Source organism: Phoenix dactylifera, chromosome 1 (assembly GCF_009389715.1).
Source record: "Phoenix dactylifera cultivar Barhee BC4 chromosome 1, palm_55x_up_171113_PBpolish2nd_filt_p, whole genome shotgun sequence".
In the NCBI taxonomy this organism is placed as follows: Eukaryota; Viridiplantae; Streptophyta; class Magnoliopsida; order Arecales; family Arecaceae; genus Phoenix; species Phoenix dactylifera.
Window position 1 is genome coordinate 14,314,029 of NC_052392.1, and position 16,817 is coordinate 14,330,845.

A 16,817-nucleotide genomic window follows, 5' to 3' on the forward strand; every position below is an offset into this window, starting at 1 on the left:
AACCCGCTCAAAAGGGCGCGCCGGTCGCGGACTATGAAGGGTCTATTTGCAAAAGGATTCTAAGAGGCAAAACGACATAAAGTCGGCAAACGGGGAACCGAAACCCGTGCTCTTTTTTCCGGTCCGACCCGAACCGACCGCCACAAAGGGTTCGATTAGTAAAAAGACTCTGGGAGGCAAAACGACATAAAGTCGGCAAGCCGGCAAATAAAACCCTAAACCTTGGCGTTCCGAGGATCTCCCATTGAGTTGAGGACTCGCCCGTGCCTTCTCTTTCTCCCCTCGACTCCTCCAAGCTCTGTGAGGCTTCATCTCCTCCGCTTTGAACATGGCCCAAACCCGATCCGAAGAGGTTCTCCTCCCTTCCCCATACTTCTTTTCTTTTATTTGTCACAGTCATTTGTTGAGGATTCGAATCTTGGAAACAAGATGTCACTATCTGGACGAAGATTATGCTTGTTTTGTGCTAATGCTTTTTCAAGATCTTTCCGTCTTTCGTCGGTTTACCTAAATTCACATCTTTTCTTGATTTTTCCAACCTTTCGTGTGTCTCTGTCTCTTATTTCTTGAGGGAAGGGAAAAAACTTTTCCTTTTACCTCTTCTTGGAACTCTTGGTGCAAAATTTTGGTTTACATTGTTTCTAGTTTAGTTTTTTTGTTTATTGAAAGGTTCAATTTGTTCTTTTATTTCGTTTGAGTACTGCGAATATCTTCATTCAATCAGCTTCTGAAATTTTGCAGCCATATTTCATTAGTCAGATTGACGGGAGCTGTGACTAGTTTGTTTCACATATGCCATGATTGAAGTCGTTCTATGTTTTTGTCCATGTCTCTGCTTTGTTTCAAGTACCACCCTTCCTTCCATCCCTGTCATCTCTTTCTTGAAAGGGAAAAAAACTCTATCTTTTTGCATCTTTTCAGAGCTATTCATGTTCAATTGCGGTTTATATTGCATGTTATATAATTTCCGTTTCCTTAAAAGCCTCAGTTTGCTATTTTTCCCCTTTCAATACTGCAAGAATTTACTTGTTTTTCTTTATTTTGTTAACTTCATTCATCTGCTTCTAAAATTTTACAGTTGCATTTAATTGGTTTGGTTGACAGGAACTGTGACTATTTTGTTTCATATATACCAATATTGAAGTCATTCTATGTTTTTGTTGAAATCCCTGCTTTTCTATAACATCGTATTGAGTTGTAAAGAAGATGTATTTTCGTGGTATTCATTACCTTGCTGATGCTATATCCCCCATCCTCCACTTATGCTCAGCACTAATTTTATGCTTCTGGAGCAGGCAGCATCAGAGGTTGTGGATTCAGTTCGCTTTAGCTTTTATACAGCAGAAGAAATTCGAAAGATAAGCGTTAAAAAGATTACCAAACCTGATCTCCTTGATTCCAAAAATGCTTCCGTTCCAGATGGATTGTATGATCCTGCATTGGGTCCAATCAATGATACTGACTCGTAAGTTTAATTTATTGATGATTCAATTTCTGCGCCAAGAAATACATACATAGAACATGAAGCTTGCAATGTATTGCATTACTTCTACATTTGCATTTAATGACATTATTGCTTCACTCATATTTATAAGTTGCTGTTAGACTAAGGGTTGCGAGGGATAACATGAACTTCACTATATGTGCTATATCAAATTTATATTGCCAGGTGCATTTTATCACTTACATAGTTGCGAAGGAAACATGTATTCCTAGAAGCTCATTTGGGGAAGCAATTTTAATTTAGTTTTTTCTTATTTTGGAAAAACATATGGAAGCATTTATTAGATAAGGAAATCACTATAAGCATCTTTTTTCCTAGAAAGAACATGTGGGAAATATTTATTAGACCCAGGAAAATCAATGGAAGCATGATTAGAATTTGTTAAATAAAAATGAAACCAATTATAATGCCTCTCACTTCTATTTCTCTCCAGTGTATCTGCATCAAAACATCAACATTTATCTTCTACTAAGTCTTTTAAAAGTCCATGGGCTAATTACAATGATGCTCACAGTCATCCATACATGGGTGTGCTACGTGGTAAAGTTTTTTCAGTCGTAGTGCTATTCTTAAATTTCCTATATATTAACACTTGCAAAGTGGAAATTAGGCCACTTATCCTTGCCTCTGCCTTATAGGCCAAGAAAGACAGACTGTTGGTTTTGCAACATATGCCACCGAGTCCAAATCATTATCCCATCATAGATAGAACCAACAAAGTAAACTGCACCTGGGCCAGATAACTATGCCATCGTCGTGACAGCAACATAACCTGACCTGGGCCGAAACTTTCCAAGTAAACATCTCCAGAAGTTTACTAACAGATGTCGATGGAACCCTTGTGTTATTGTCCTGGGCAGCAAGTTGATCGAGGCGAACATAAGAAATTCTCAATGACCATCTTCCTGGCAAGTTACTAAGATAAGAATTGCTAGAATTACAATATCAAGTTGAAACATCTGAAATAATTGTCAGAACTAGCCCGAATGAACCCAGTACAACTCAAGTTGCAGCATGAGTCAAACACCTGAAATCCTGCTGCTTATTAAGAATCACATGTACGACCACAACTGAGAGAGGTATCCTGCCTGCACAGCTCAAGTTGCTGTGTGAGCAAATAGGTGAGGGTCAGTACATCAAGAATACTCCAACTGATGCTCGAGAAGCTGAAAATTGGGAGGAAAAGGACCACTTCCTTAGTTGAAAGAGACATGAGAAGGCTCTAGGAAGACCCCTGCAAAAACTATATTAAAATAGGGGAAAATCTTATGGTTGAATAGAAGGCAATGCATGAAGGCCACAAATCTATCCAATTGGGAGACCTGCACTTACAGGTTCATGCTTATCACTCCTTTATTAGAGAAGTCTGAGATCCTTATAATGTGTAGATTATGTCTAATTACCATAATCATTGCTAGTTTAAAGGATCAATTAAGAGGAGATAAAATGATGTCTAATCACCACAAATCTGTCCAATTGGGAGGCCTGCACTAACAAGTTCATGCTTAGCACTCCTTTATTAGAGAAGTCTGAGATCCTTATAATGTATAGATTATGTCTAATCACCATAACCATTGCTAGTTTAAAGGATCAATTAAGAAGAGATAAAATGATGTCTAATCATTAATTATTATGCTATCTTATTATTTAATGTCATGCCTACCGGTCTCTAAACTTGTTGGCTTGCAGAAGGAATGCAGTTCTGAGTTTATTTAGTTGTTAAACTCAAATTTTAGATGCTTAATTTTCAAACATGGTATATTTAGGCACTTCTGCCAGTTTTTCATTTATTTTTAGCCTATATTTTAAGTCTTTTTATACCTGAATTATTGCTTAGCAAATGCATTTACTAGGAATTATCAATTATTTCCACTGCATGATTTTTATAATACTTTGTGCAGCTGCAAATCTTGTGGCCAGCTTTCTTTTCGTTGCCCAGGTCATTGTGGTCATATTGACCTTGCAAGACCACTTTATAACCCATTGTTATTCAGGAATCTTCAAAATCTTCTTCAGATTACTTGCTTCTTTTGCCGTAAGTTTAGGTTGAATGAAGAAAAGGTAATTCCACTCTTTGCTGTCTTTTGAGTCTCCCTTTTGTCATTGTTTTATCGAAGTTCATTTATAAATTTCTCAACTTTTTTAAATTTGCTATGATTCATTCCCTTTTGAACTATATTCAGGTCCAAAGATATGCTGAACAACTATGTCTCATAGCAAAGGGTGACATTGTTGGGGCTAAAACTTTAGAAGCTCACTCATGGGGTGAATTTTATTTCCCAAACGAAGAAGAAACAAAGTCTGCTGCTATACATACCAGTGAATCGTTGTCAAAGATAACGAATTTAAAGCAACAACAGACATGGACCTCACTTCAGCATTCTGAGGCTCTCTCCATTCTGTCTAAATTTTTGAGGGAAAAGTCTAAGAAGTGTGCGAACTGTAGTAGGAAAAATCCAACAATTACTAGTCCTACATTTGGTTGGCTCAATAAGGTATATTTGTTATGTTGACTGTTATTTGATGAGTCAATTTTTGGTTTTGTTCAATGCTTGGTCTATTATTCTAAGCCTTGTTTTAGTTCATAATTATCTGAGTCAGTACATTATTTCTGAGTTTCCAAGAAGAGACTTGGTGGTGGTATATGAAGCAGAACAGGTTGTTTGCCCCTTAACTTCTTTGTAAGAACTAGTTCTGTTGTGGTGTTACTTAGGTGTGTAAGGAGGGAAGGGAAAATGAGAGAAGAGGAAGCAAAAGAGAAGGAAAGGAGGAGGAAAGTATAGAAGGCAAGATTGGGAAAAATAGTGAAACAAAGAAAAGAGAAGAAACTAGAAAGGAGAGGTCGACACTCCATTCCCATGTTCCTTCCTTCCCAACTGCCTTAATCTAAGGTTTTCACTATGAATCTAACTTCTGTAAGCTTTGGGAGATAAAAGGGAGACATAATATGCTGGTTGTTCTTCATGGACCCGGAGCTGATTACTCCTTTCAGAATATCTAGGTGTTCTCATTTGCTGAATTGTTGCCCTATATTATGTGAACTGAATGGGCTACACTTTATTCAAACCAACAATCCGCCCTGCTGCCCACCATTGCACACACGTCTCCACCTCCCACCGACACCCTCCCACCCCCCTCCTCCTGCCGCCGCTGTCTCCACTTTTTCATTTCTTTCTAAACAATCATTTCATGTTTAGTGTCTGTCTGTGATTCTAAATTTTCAATCTATTGTCTTAAGGACCTTTTTCTCATTCTGACGTTCAATGCTCTTGATCATGAACCCTAATAAAAATCTTTCATTTCCGCAATGCTACTTGCATCTTGTGAAAGATGCAACATTTTTATATTACAAAGGATGCAACTTTAATAGTAGTAACTAGCATATAAACCGCATGATGCGCAGGGTGCAGTTTTTTCTCCATTTTCTAATTATTCTTGAAATGCAATATAGAATGGATATGGTAGATAACAAAATATAATAGAATATACTGGATATAAAATTCTAATTATTTTCTAAAGTAAATTTTTGATATTAATACTACAATATATTATCACCATATAAAATTATAATAGTATATGTATATGTATATCTATTAATATGGTAAAATGATATCATTATACAATAATAAGATCATGGTCCAACTTTTGTATAATAAGAAATAGAAAGCATTGTATCTAGGGTATATTTAAATGCAATATAGCGAGGTTATTAGTGATTGTACTTTCACTTAGAAGTAAGATCATGATTATAAAAAATATAATAGAAATTAATATAAAATTAGTGCAATCTAATGACTTGCATGGGATATGGGTGGGGAAATACTAATAAAAAACATTTTTCATCAATATCATCATACATTAAGTAAATATGGTTATTAATAATGTCATTAATCTCTACATTAGTTTATTAGTTCTAATAAAAAAATACTTTATTTAATGTGGTTTAATAAGCTAATAAGATTCTTATCAATAATATTTTATTATTATATTTTGATAAAGAAATATATTAAATAAGAGCCCTACTTATTATCCAAAATAAAGAGTTTTATTAATAGTGTTATTAATGTGGACGTCCATGTGGCAAATGGAGAGCTCTGCACAAGCAGAGCCTCAATTTTAGTGTATACATATATTAGATTCCAAATAAAAATAATAAATAATTAAGAAAAATTGATTGCAGAATGGTGAGGGCTAATGCTTATCCATATTCAGTGTGACCACCACTTTGTGTTTGAATTCATAATAAGAAGTTTGGTAATATTTGTATCCTCATTTTATCTTTGAAAATGGACCGTGCACCATTTTGTCATTTATGCTATGATAGGCACATGCAAAGTTCCATTCAATTTACAAACACCAGCTCTTTTTGTATTAATGATGCCATTTACTAAAGGCGAGGTAGATACTTTCTTTCTGTTTGCATAATGTTTTTATTTTCTAACCTTTGTGCTTGATAATTTTGGTGAGATTTATTTTAAAATACCATGAAATGCTATTTCTTTCTATACATGCACACACATATAGGGGTTGTTTGGAGCTCTAGAGTTGAAGTTGTATTGCAACTCAAGTCGCATTGTAATTTAAGTTGTGCAGTAGTTGATGTATAAGGAAGCTCACTTCTTGTATTTGGAGTAGAGTTTCTGGAAAAGAGGGGCATCGTTGATAGACATTTCATCGAGGTTGAGGCAATCATGGACCTATCGGAGGTGGCAGGGGCCAGCAGCGTTCTTGAGGGAAACAACTGGGAGGGACCTAAGGGCAGGGTGGGGGAGAGGAGATGGGAAGGAGGAGGAGAGGCATGTTGTAGTGAAGTTCGAGGCGGAGGAGGCAGCCATGGGCCTCACAATGGTGGCGGGGGCCGGCGACGACATTGAGGGCAATGGCGAGTGGGACTCAAGTCTTGCGGGGGAGGAGAGAGAAAGGGAAAGAGGACAAGCCTGTTGTGTTGAAGTCTAAGGTGGAGATGGCCATGGGCCTCTTGGAGGTGGCGGGTATTGGTGATGGCAAGGTTCGCAATACTGGTGCATATCGCCCCATGTTGGGCGTTCCGGCGCTATATCAACATGGTACCTGCACGAGATTCAGTATCGAGATTGTGAACCTTGGGTGGCAGCATTGAGGGCAACAATGAGGAGGGACTCTACAGTGGATGGGATAGAAGGGAGGAAGGAAAAAGATATATATGTATATATAAGATACCTACTTGAGCAGTTGCAACTCGTCTGCAGCCATTTTGACCGTGAGTCAGCCTACCATAAGATAGCCATGAATTGCTGCCCAACAAACAACTCAACTTACTGTGCAATTGAGTTGCAAGTATTCAAACAAGCTAGCTTGCCTGCACCTACAAGTTGAGCTGCATGTGGCTCCACTTACTAGACTCCAAACACCCCCATACATGCATGCTATAATTACAGATTGGTAGAACAATTGATTTTTAAAACTTCAACATTGTTTTTAGTTTTGTATTTTTAAGCTAACCAAATGGTTGATAATATGCAGGGAACTGGATTTCTATTAAAAAGGAGATGCAATTGAAATTGTGTTATTGGTTGTAGTCCTATTTTATTTATGGCCAGAAGAATGGTCACATAGTTAGAAAAGATGAATTGGAGATCCAACTAATCATTTTTTTTTGTTTTTCACATATCTTTCTGCCATCTGTCTCAAATTGTATGGAATGAAATCTAGTTCTGTGCTTAAAAGTCAACCTTTATCAAACTTTTTTTTTTTGTTTTTGTTTTCTGCATTGCTAAGTGATATTATGATTCTTGTGCTAACAATTGGAATGATTATGTGTAGGCTATACAAGCTTCTGATATAAGAAGTAATTTCATAATGGAGTCTGATCTGGGTCTGTCATCCACTGAGGATCAAAATACTGAAGGCTCACAGTCAAGAGGAGACAGTGCTTCACAACTTGATGAAGAACCATCTTCCATTACAAAAGTCCAAAGAAAAACTAAAAAACAATCAAGGGATCTCCCTCCTGAGATTGCTAAGCAGATGTTATCTTCAGGACAGAAGAAGCATCTATTACCTTCCGAGGTGTGTACTGTACTTTTTAAATTCAATTCATGTTCCATGCAGCCATGTGGTTTCATGTATTTTATAAATTTAAATTTTATTAGAAGCATTAATAGCTGAGTTCAAGTATGCATGATCGGATGCATGTGTCTGCTCTTTCGATTTTTTCAGGTGGAAGCTATTTTAAAAGATTTGTGGAATAATGAAGCCAAAATATGTGCACTTATATGCGATGTTCAGCGTAGAAGTTTGAATCGTTTGGGTAGGGACAAAGGATATGCAATGTTTTTCTTGAAGACTCTTCTTGTTCCACCAAGCAAGTTTCGTCCTCCTGCTGGGAGTGGTACTCGTGGGGTGAGCAAATCTTTTCCGACATGCCCTCATACTCTGTATGTTTTTACTGATTTTATCCCTAAACAAACTGCTTCACCACTTGCTACGATACCATACTGATCACAGTACATTAACATTATTTTACAATTTTGGATTTGATAAATACATTATTGGTCCTTTTCTTCTTCCATGATTTGCATGATTTATTTTTGCACCCTTTTATCTAAGACATTTTTGCCTCTTCGTGATGTCTAAAATTCTATCCTCTGTTGGCATCCCAGAATGCCTAGGATTTGATTCCAAGTGGGCTTGCACCTATCTGAACAGCATGAAACAACTTATATTTTGCCATATTGTTGGAACCCTACAGCGCTCTTGTATTTGCTGGGATGCCATGTTCTGACAAATCTTTTATACAAAAGGTGACAGTCTGGCGATCAACTAAGTCTGTCTGGCATTGGGTGAAACAACACAAGTCTTGGCTGTTACTTTACTGGCAGGCTTGATCCTGACCTGAAGGTTCATTTTGGAGTAGAGTGGCATCTTGCTTTTATATCATGTTAGTTTATACTTTATAGTGTTTCTCTGTGAAAGTAGTGGTCATATTAATGTGTCTAAACTGCAAATTATGTTCTATCTTAATTCTGGCCTAGAATTTCTTCTTAGGCCTGCTTTAAGGTATGCCATCAAGCATAGCCCTTTTGGTGTTTAACATCATGCCAGTTACCTTACTGCGTGTTTGATATATTTCTTTTGCTCATTTTGACATTTTTGTTTCTACAATTTTATGATCATTACATTATTTTTTTTGTCATATTATGTGAGTTATGAAGAGTTTTTTGTCTTTTCATAGGCAAAAGCCTGACTATTTCAGAAGATGCCATTTTTATGTAGATGACTTGTTTCCTTCATTTTACATTTTAGAGCTAGTTCTTACATCTCATATATTTGTATATGTCATATAATCTAGGTGTTGGAACATCCACAAAATGTTTTGTTAAGTAAAGTGCAAGAATCCAATATTGCTTTAAGAAATGTCATTGCTAATGGCCCTGATCATCCTGATATTGTGCGGAGCTGGATGGATCTTCAAAGAAATGTCAATTTGTTGTTTGATAGTAGTAAGGGCTGGGGTAAGTACCATGTCTTTAACATTTTTTTGGTTTTATTACATTTTTTGATATTATCTGTTTATGTAAATAGTTGACAGACATAGTACAAACATATCTACTAGCATTACCCTGTCTTCATTGTGCTGGTTTCATGTTCATGTTGGTTCATAATGACAAAAAGCTATTGCAGGTGATGCGTCAAAATTGGTTAATCTATGTCATTCGAAGGAATAATTTTAGTTAATTTTGTCAATTACTTGGTCTTTCTTGTTGATTTTGTTGCAAATTATAAGACAGTTTTTGAGTTCATCTCCAGTAAACTCAGCTTCTCATGCCTATGAACTGTTATGTCATCTGAGAATTGAAACTTTTATCATGACCATGTTTGTTGGCTGCCACATAGCATGCTTCAGTTGCAATTAGCATCACTGCTAGTTTTTTATTTTCTTAAAACATGAAAATTGCAACTGTGTTTCTGCTTTTCCTAAATTGTTAAAAACATAAATATGTTTGATATGGTTGACTGTTTTTAAAAGCATAAGCATAAATTCTATGGGCAGCAGTGGTGGTGGTGGCAACAGTGCTGGCGGTTGTGGTGGTGGTGACGAATATGAGGGTAGTGGTTGTGACAATGATGATGATAACGATGATGGGGGCAAAGCAAAACATTTCTCTTTTCAGAAAAAAAATTGAAAGCTGCTCTTAATAGCTTTCACTTTTTTCAAAAGCTAGGCAAGAATTTCTTTTTTTTTTTTGGAAAAAAAAAGAAAAATACTCTATCAATCATGTTTCTTGTCCTGGTTTTTGTGTTTTATTTTTTAAAATCTAAAAACCAAAAATTGCAATGATAGCGAGCAAGGCCTTATCATATAATGTTGGTGCAGATAGATAGATGACGTTCAAGAATATGCTATTGGTATGCTAAGACATGCTAAGCTACATTTAGTGGCTCACTACTGGGAAGTGGACATGTTCCAAACATTTACACATTATTTTTAGATCTAGTAGTAAGATCTAGCATCTTTAGCCATGCTAAGGTTGCATGCTAATTGTTCATGAATAGGTCTTAAGTATGTCCGCTATGCTATTTAAAGAAGCCAAAATGAAAAACAAGCATGTCCTAGCAGTATACCAGTCAATGAAATTATCTTTAAGAAGTTCAAATATTAGGGTAAGAACTTTAAGAAAACATGCAAAGAAGTTGAGCATGAGTGCACGAGAATATACCGCAATCGATCCAAGCCGAGTCGGGTAGCTAGAGACTCGAGTTCGACTCAATTCAAAATATTCGGGCTAGAAACTCGACTCGAGATCGATTGAGCTTTAGCATCCAAGTTCGAACTCGATTCGATAAAAAAAAGCAATACTCGAGATCGACTTGACTTGTTTCGAATATCAACCGGGCTATACTCGAGCTCGAGCCTTGGTCATAATTAAGCAATATGGTCAAAATAACATAATATTATATTTAAAATATTAAATTAATAATATATATTATAAATAAAATATAATATTATTAAAAATATATATACTCGACTCGGCTTGTGAGTCTTCAAGCCGAGTATTTTGCTGCTCGAGCTTGACTTGACAAATTGTTCGAGCTACTCGAGCTCGACTGGACCTCAGTAATAGTCGAGTCGAGTCGAGCTTCGACCCGAGTCGAGCTTCGACCCGAGTCGAGCTCGAGCAGCTCGTGTGTTGCTCGGCTCATTTGCACCCCTAAGCTTGACCTAGGTTGATGTTCCTAGAAAGTTTAGCTTTTAACTATTAGCAATAAGGAAATTGGAAGAACTCCTATATGCATTGTCAACTATATTATTAGTTATATAATTTGTTAACTAATACTTGAGTTGTCGGTTTTGCCACCTTGAATTCCAAACTTGGATTTGGTGTATAAAATAGTTGGAAGGGTTTTGGGGAAAAGAGTTAGGGGTGTCAGGGAACTGGTTTGGCCTAGTCTAGCCTAGAGTTGAAAGCCCAAGCCTAGGTAGCCGCTGGCTTGAACTTGGCCCAAGCCCAAGCTTAACTCTTCTGGTTGTCTCTCAAGCTAGGCCTGGTTCAAACAGGGTGCTTTTCAGACAACACCCAGTCATACAGAGAATATAGACCAAGAATATATCTTGTCTGTAAGTGACTTGATTAATATTAGCCGGTTGACATTAGAGTGAAAATGGTTGAGAAAAGATGTCAAACTACTGCAAGAGTGCAACATTAGAGCTTGGGCCAGGAGTAGCGTTTTCGAAGCCTAGACTTCTTCTTGGTATTAAATATCAGATCGGACATGTCTGCCTCTCTGCTTTATATATTCACTTTCCATTTTGAGCTTAGCTTGGCATAGATGTACAGAAGCTGCATTTACTAAATATAAACATTGAAAAATTTGGGCATCTTTAACCTTTTTTCAATTAGTTTAAGCATGACGTTTTTAAGTATTGTGAGTAACAAGTCATGGATATTCTTAAGGAAATCAAAACCTGAAGCTGAAGTTGAACTCTTAAGTTTAGAACTTGATAATTTTAAGGGCAATAATTATTATATCTTGTTTATTTATTATCTTAGGGTTGCCTCCACAAAATCAAGGTTGGCTTCTCACTGTGTATTTTCTGACCAAAGCCAAATTTCAGTGACAACTTCGTTGGGTTCTTGAGTTCAGATATTTATTTATGTATCATTCTTATGTGCACCTACAATAATCTTTTGTATCATTGAGTCTACAAGTAAGACACAAACACAACAGTTTACATTTTCTTTCCTTTTTTCCTAATTTACATGTCATGCTTGTGAAGGTATATTCCCGTTTTGCTAGTTGGAGATTCATATTGTTTAGTTCTTTGATTCTGATGTATATGGTGGTTCATTTTGCTGCAGTTAAAACTGAGAGGGAAGTCAATGGTATACGCCAATTATTGGAGAAGAAGGCGGGTATCCTTCGTCAGAAAATGATGGGAAAGAGGGTCAATTTTGCATGTCGGTCTGTTATATCTCCAGATCCGTACTTAGCGGTCAATGAAATAGGAATTCCTCCGTATTTTGCACTGAGGTTAACATATCCTGAGGTATATCAGGGTTTTATTAAACTCAAATATCCTCTTAACTCGTTTTTGTCGCTATTTTGCTCATGCACATATAGATGTGTATATTTGAACATAATTGTATGGAAAATTGCCAAATTCTATTATTAAACTTTTCTTTCTGACATACCATTTCATTCTTACACCAACCAATCTCACAACCGTAGGAGTGAATATTCCTGTCCTTGTCTTTATGCATGCTAGATACAAAGAAATGTCTGTCTCTCCCTTTGTGCATGTGTTGGGAGGGTGGATTTGGGATATAAGTATGTTATAACGAACATTTTCCAACCAATGCTCATGTAGCATGATGTAAAGTAGGCTTCAGCACAAAACTAGTAAAGATCAAATGGGGAGGGTAAGGCATGCCCCTATGTATTCCTTCTGCTACTATGTTATCAATCACTTTGCTGGTTCATATTCTGCTACTGTTTCATCCTTCATTTTAATGGTTTAATTCTTGATATTATTCAATAGTAGTAATAAATTTTGTGATTCTTCAGCGAGTGACACCCTGGAATGTTAATAAGCTACGGCATGCTATCATCAATGGTGCTGATATTCATCCTGGAGCTACACATTACAAGGACAATGAGAGAATGTATAAATTACAATTAGGTAGAAACATGCGCAATTCAATTTCAAGGAAGCTGCCCACATCAAGAGGAGTTCTTGTGCAGCAAGGGAAGGGTCCAGAATCTGAGTTTGAAGGAAAGGTCGTGTATCGTCATTTACAAGATGGGGACATTGTACTTGTTAATCGACAGGTTGGATTTTAAGAACATTTGATTGCCATGGTGTTCTTTTCTTTAACAATTTTAAATATTTGCCATTTGTGCTGGGTATAAAATAATGGTGTGTTACTGTGTTAGATGTATAAGCCACTTGGTGGAGCACATTTTTTATTTATTTGACAACTAGTCTGTACTTCTAATCTGATTATATTTATTCTCAGTTTTTCCCTTATTTTATTAAATTTTTTTACTATAGTGGACAAATCTTTTCAGCGGAGAAGAAAAATGTGTGGCAGATTTATGAAATATTTTGATGGGTCTGCTTTGTTTATTATTCTGTCTGATGATTTATGAATAGATGTGTAAAACACCTGGTGCCTTTTGGAGTATTTTGGATGCCTAAAACTCAAAAATGAAGAAAACAGTCCTATAGCCTTTTGTAACATAAGACCAGTGAATAAGCTAATTTAACGTATAATTTCAACATGTCTAAATTAATATGATCCTTCAGTAGCATCCTTTGTTATTTCTTATAGGTTTTTTATTCCTTTGTGGTTTTATTTTTTGAATTTGCAGCCTACTCTTCACAAGCCTAGCATGATGGCTCATGTTGTTCGTGTTCTGAAAGGAGAAAAGACACTTCGCATGCACTATGCTAATTGCAGGTTTCAAAATGAATTTATTTTGGTACTGGCTTCCTCTTTCTCATCAATGCTAAAACAAAATCTTATTTTTGCAGCACCTACAATGCTGATTTTGATGGAGATGAGATGAATGTTCACCTTCCACAAGATGAAATTTCACGGGCTGAAGCCATTAACATTGTTAATGCAAACAAGCAGTACGTTGTTCCAACAAGTGGGGATCCAATCAGGGGTCTGATTCAGGTAACGAGTTGATGCTGTTTCATTTTTTGAACTTTTTTCTTTTTTTCTGAAAGAAACTGAATTTGTCAGTTCCCAATGTTTTCTGCAATGTATTCTTCAGGATCATATAGTAAGTGCTGTACTTCTAACAAAGTTGGACACATTTTTGACCCGTGAGCAGTACCATCAGCTTTTGTATGCTTCTTGCATGCCTCCTATTGCCAGTTCTCAACCCGGCAGATTTGGTCGAAATGTTTGCACATTATCTTCAGATGATGAGATACAGCCTCTTCTTCCTGCTATTTGGAAGCCAATTCCACTATGGACGGGAAAACAGGTTGATGCTATAAAAATGCTGATGGAAAACTGTTTAGAAATTGCTATCTTTAGCTTTAAACTATTTAATGTTAAGAAACATTCAATGATCTGACAATATGCGCTTTCATCTAACTTCTTTGTGGCAATCCAGGTCATAACTGCAATTTTAAATCATATTACACGAGGCCGCCCACCATTTACTGTTGAAAATAAAGGCAGAATTCCCAAGGAATATCTTGGAAAAAATCATAATGAACTGAAGTTACTTATTTACAACAATGATCTCATACATGGAATGGTTGACAAGGCTCAATTTGGGAAATATGGGTTGGTCCATACGATCCATGAACTCTATGGTGCAGACACTGCAGGCATTTTGCTTTCAGTTTTCAGTCGTCTATTTACTTTATTTCTACAGGTCAATTGCTAAGTTTTTTCCCAGGAATTATACAATTGATGCATTGCTATTTATTTTAATGCCTTACCTGTGTGCATATAGTGAATGACAACTTATGGTTTCAGATGCATGGATTTACTTGTGGAGTAGATGACCTTTTACTCGACCAGAGTTCAGATATGGAGAGGAAAAGAATACTAGAAAAAAGTGAAGCACTAAGTGAAGATGTCCACATTCGTTTTACTGCTTTTAAAGATGGGGATAGAGGTTTGTTCAAATTACTCGGCTACAGTGTGCATGTTACGATTCCATTCACAAGCCTTTCATTTTAAAATATTAAATAATGAATTTATGTCCCCGATCTCTCTCTCTCCCCCTGTCTCCGTCCCTCTGTCCCTCCCTCCTCCAACCTCCAAACCCTCAAAATGTTTGGTGTTATCACTTCTCGTTTGTCTTGTGTTAAGAGTCCCTGGCAAAGACCCGGCTGATCTATTTATGTATTTATCATACTCTTAAGCTTCTTCCGATGTTGGGGCCATTGTGGTGCTTTGATTTAATCCATATTTGAATTAAGTGTTACCTAGATTTGCTTCGGTCATCTAAAAAAACTGCTACTACAATGCCTTTTCTGTTTCTTTTTATGTGGTAACACGACCTTTTAATATGACATCTTTAACCAAAAAAAGGAATATGACATCTCTTGAAGTTTTTGTTTGTACTTTGTATTTTAAAATTTTAATATATTTAACACACTTTGTTTGGGTATCGTATTGGACTTTTGCTAGACCCAATGAAATTACAGAGGGAGATCGAGAAGGTCCTATGTCGTAATAGAGAATCTGCAACAACATTGTTGGATAGAATGATGTCCAGTTCTATGAACGTTCTGACTTCCGAGGTAAACCAAACCTTATTTCCAAGTGGACTCCAAAAGCCCTTTCTGAGAAATTGTCTCTCTCTTATGACGACAACTGGAGCTAAAGGTGGTTTGGTAAGAATTTTTTTTTTGTTTCCTCGTATTTTTTTCATTTAGTATGTATGATGTGGATGTAAATCTGTTCACAGTTTTTTTAGTGATTCTGTTTGAATAGAAGGTTGTTGTCATTACCGTTCTATCTGTAAAATTTATTACTTAACTGTCTCCTTCCAACATTTAATTGTTTTGCAAGATTGTCAGACATCTGTGTAGCTCATGGCCAATGTTCTTATGCACTAATGTTGTTTTGCTTTTTTCTATATAGGATCCTTTGAGTGGAAGTTGGAAACTTTTTTTTTAACCAAACAAAGATGAGCATGAAGATAAAGTAACCAAAGTGTCAGCAAAAAAAAAATGGTGCAAAGTGAAGCTAGATTAAACTAAGATAGAATTGCCTACTCAAGGTTGAGTTGGGTGAGATTATGAGCATTAGGTTTCATGAGCGATCTTTATGCATTCTACTACATAGTTAGCTAGCCTCTAATTGCAATAATAGTTGTACTGTAGTTAGAATCATGATTTGTGGACTTGTTAATGCAGATTATGATTCTAAAACTGATTAAGGTTCAAAACTTGTTTGGTCTTCTGTGTTTATAAAGTGATTTGCCTCTTTCTTAAGCCCTGGTGCAGGATGGGTTTAACCTAGAGTAAAATTGTATTTTCAACATTTCCATTTTTTCCTATCCACCACTGTCTAGGGTTGGTGGTAGTGGCACCTTTTGGATTTTTTTTTTTTTGTTAACTCACCTATCCATTTAAATCAGAATAAAGATATCTGAGAAATGGTAAGAACTTAGTTGTTCTTCAACCGCTCCTTTATTTTCTATCAAACTTATTACTTATTTTCTGCTATTCCAGCAGATTCTATTCTGCAACCAATGGAATAGGGACTACAGGATTGTCACATGCAGCGGAAACACTCTTCATGCATTTTTGCAAAATATTCTCAAATGGTCTTGGGTAAATAAACTAGAAAAGGTGAAATTTGAGAGGTTTTCTATGCGATATATTTGCATGCCCATGCATTGCTTCAGATAACTTTCACTAATTCAAATTGAACTCGAAAGTCAAATATGAGTTAACTATACTGCTATATTGTAAAGGATTTGGGGCAGTATTTCAAGTCGTATGAGTAGTTGTCTCCAAGCTTTTGTTGAATAAAATTAGACTACTGGAGTAAAACTTATCCTAATTTCCAAACATTTCTCTTCTGCATTTTGATGTATCTCATCTTCCCTATATTTTCTTGAGTGTGTAACCTAGTGTCACTATAAAACTAGAAGATTGAGTATACTTGTCATTGTCGTTGACCTCTGCCATGAGGACTCGGAATATCTATTTTATGAGCACCGATTTAACTTTGAATAACCTTGAATGTGAAAAAATTATGGCAAGCCTTATCTAAGTATGTTGTTTACAAACTCTCTCTCTCTCTCTCTCTCTCTCGTGTTAGGGAAAAATATTTGATTTGCTTATATG

The 16,817-nt window shown here is 36.3% G+C and overlaps 1 protein-coding gene across 1 annotated transcript; it reads left to right on the forward strand.

The window, feature by feature from the left end:
- The first annotated feature begins 210 nt into the window (after positions 1–210).
- LOC120111066 (DNA-directed RNA polymerase I subunit 1-like) lies at positions 211–15,411 on the forward strand. Its single transcript, XM_039127433.1, has 15 exons — positions 211–352; positions 1,296–1,465; positions 3,406–3,565; positions 3,688–3,999; positions 7,307–7,552; positions 7,703–7,885; positions 8,835–8,997; positions 11,845–12,032; positions 12,551–12,814; positions 13,358–13,446; positions 13,521–13,668; positions 13,769–13,984; positions 14,117–14,383; positions 14,488–14,629; positions 15,148–15,411. Exons 1-15 carry the CDS (start codon positions 329–331, stop codon positions 15,393–15,395), a joined length of 2,820 nt encoding a protein of 939 aa, XP_038983361.1. The 5' UTR covers positions 211–328; the 3' UTR covers positions 15,396–15,411.
- Positions 15,412–16,817: the final 1,406 nt, after the last annotated feature.

Bases quoted from the DNA above. Each gene is read 5' to 3' on its own strand.
- LOC120111066 (XM_039127433.1), top strand. From the start codon at position 329: ATGGCCCAAACCCGATCCGAAGAG. The intron at 7,553-7,702 runs GTGTGTACTGTA...CGATTTTTTCAG, and splicing joins AGCATCTATTACCTTCCGAG to GTGGAAGCTATTTTAAAAGA. The intron at 14,630-15,147 runs GTTTGTTCAAAT...GACTTTTGCTAG, and splicing joins TTTTAAAGATGGGGATAGAG to ACCCAATGAAATTACAGAGG.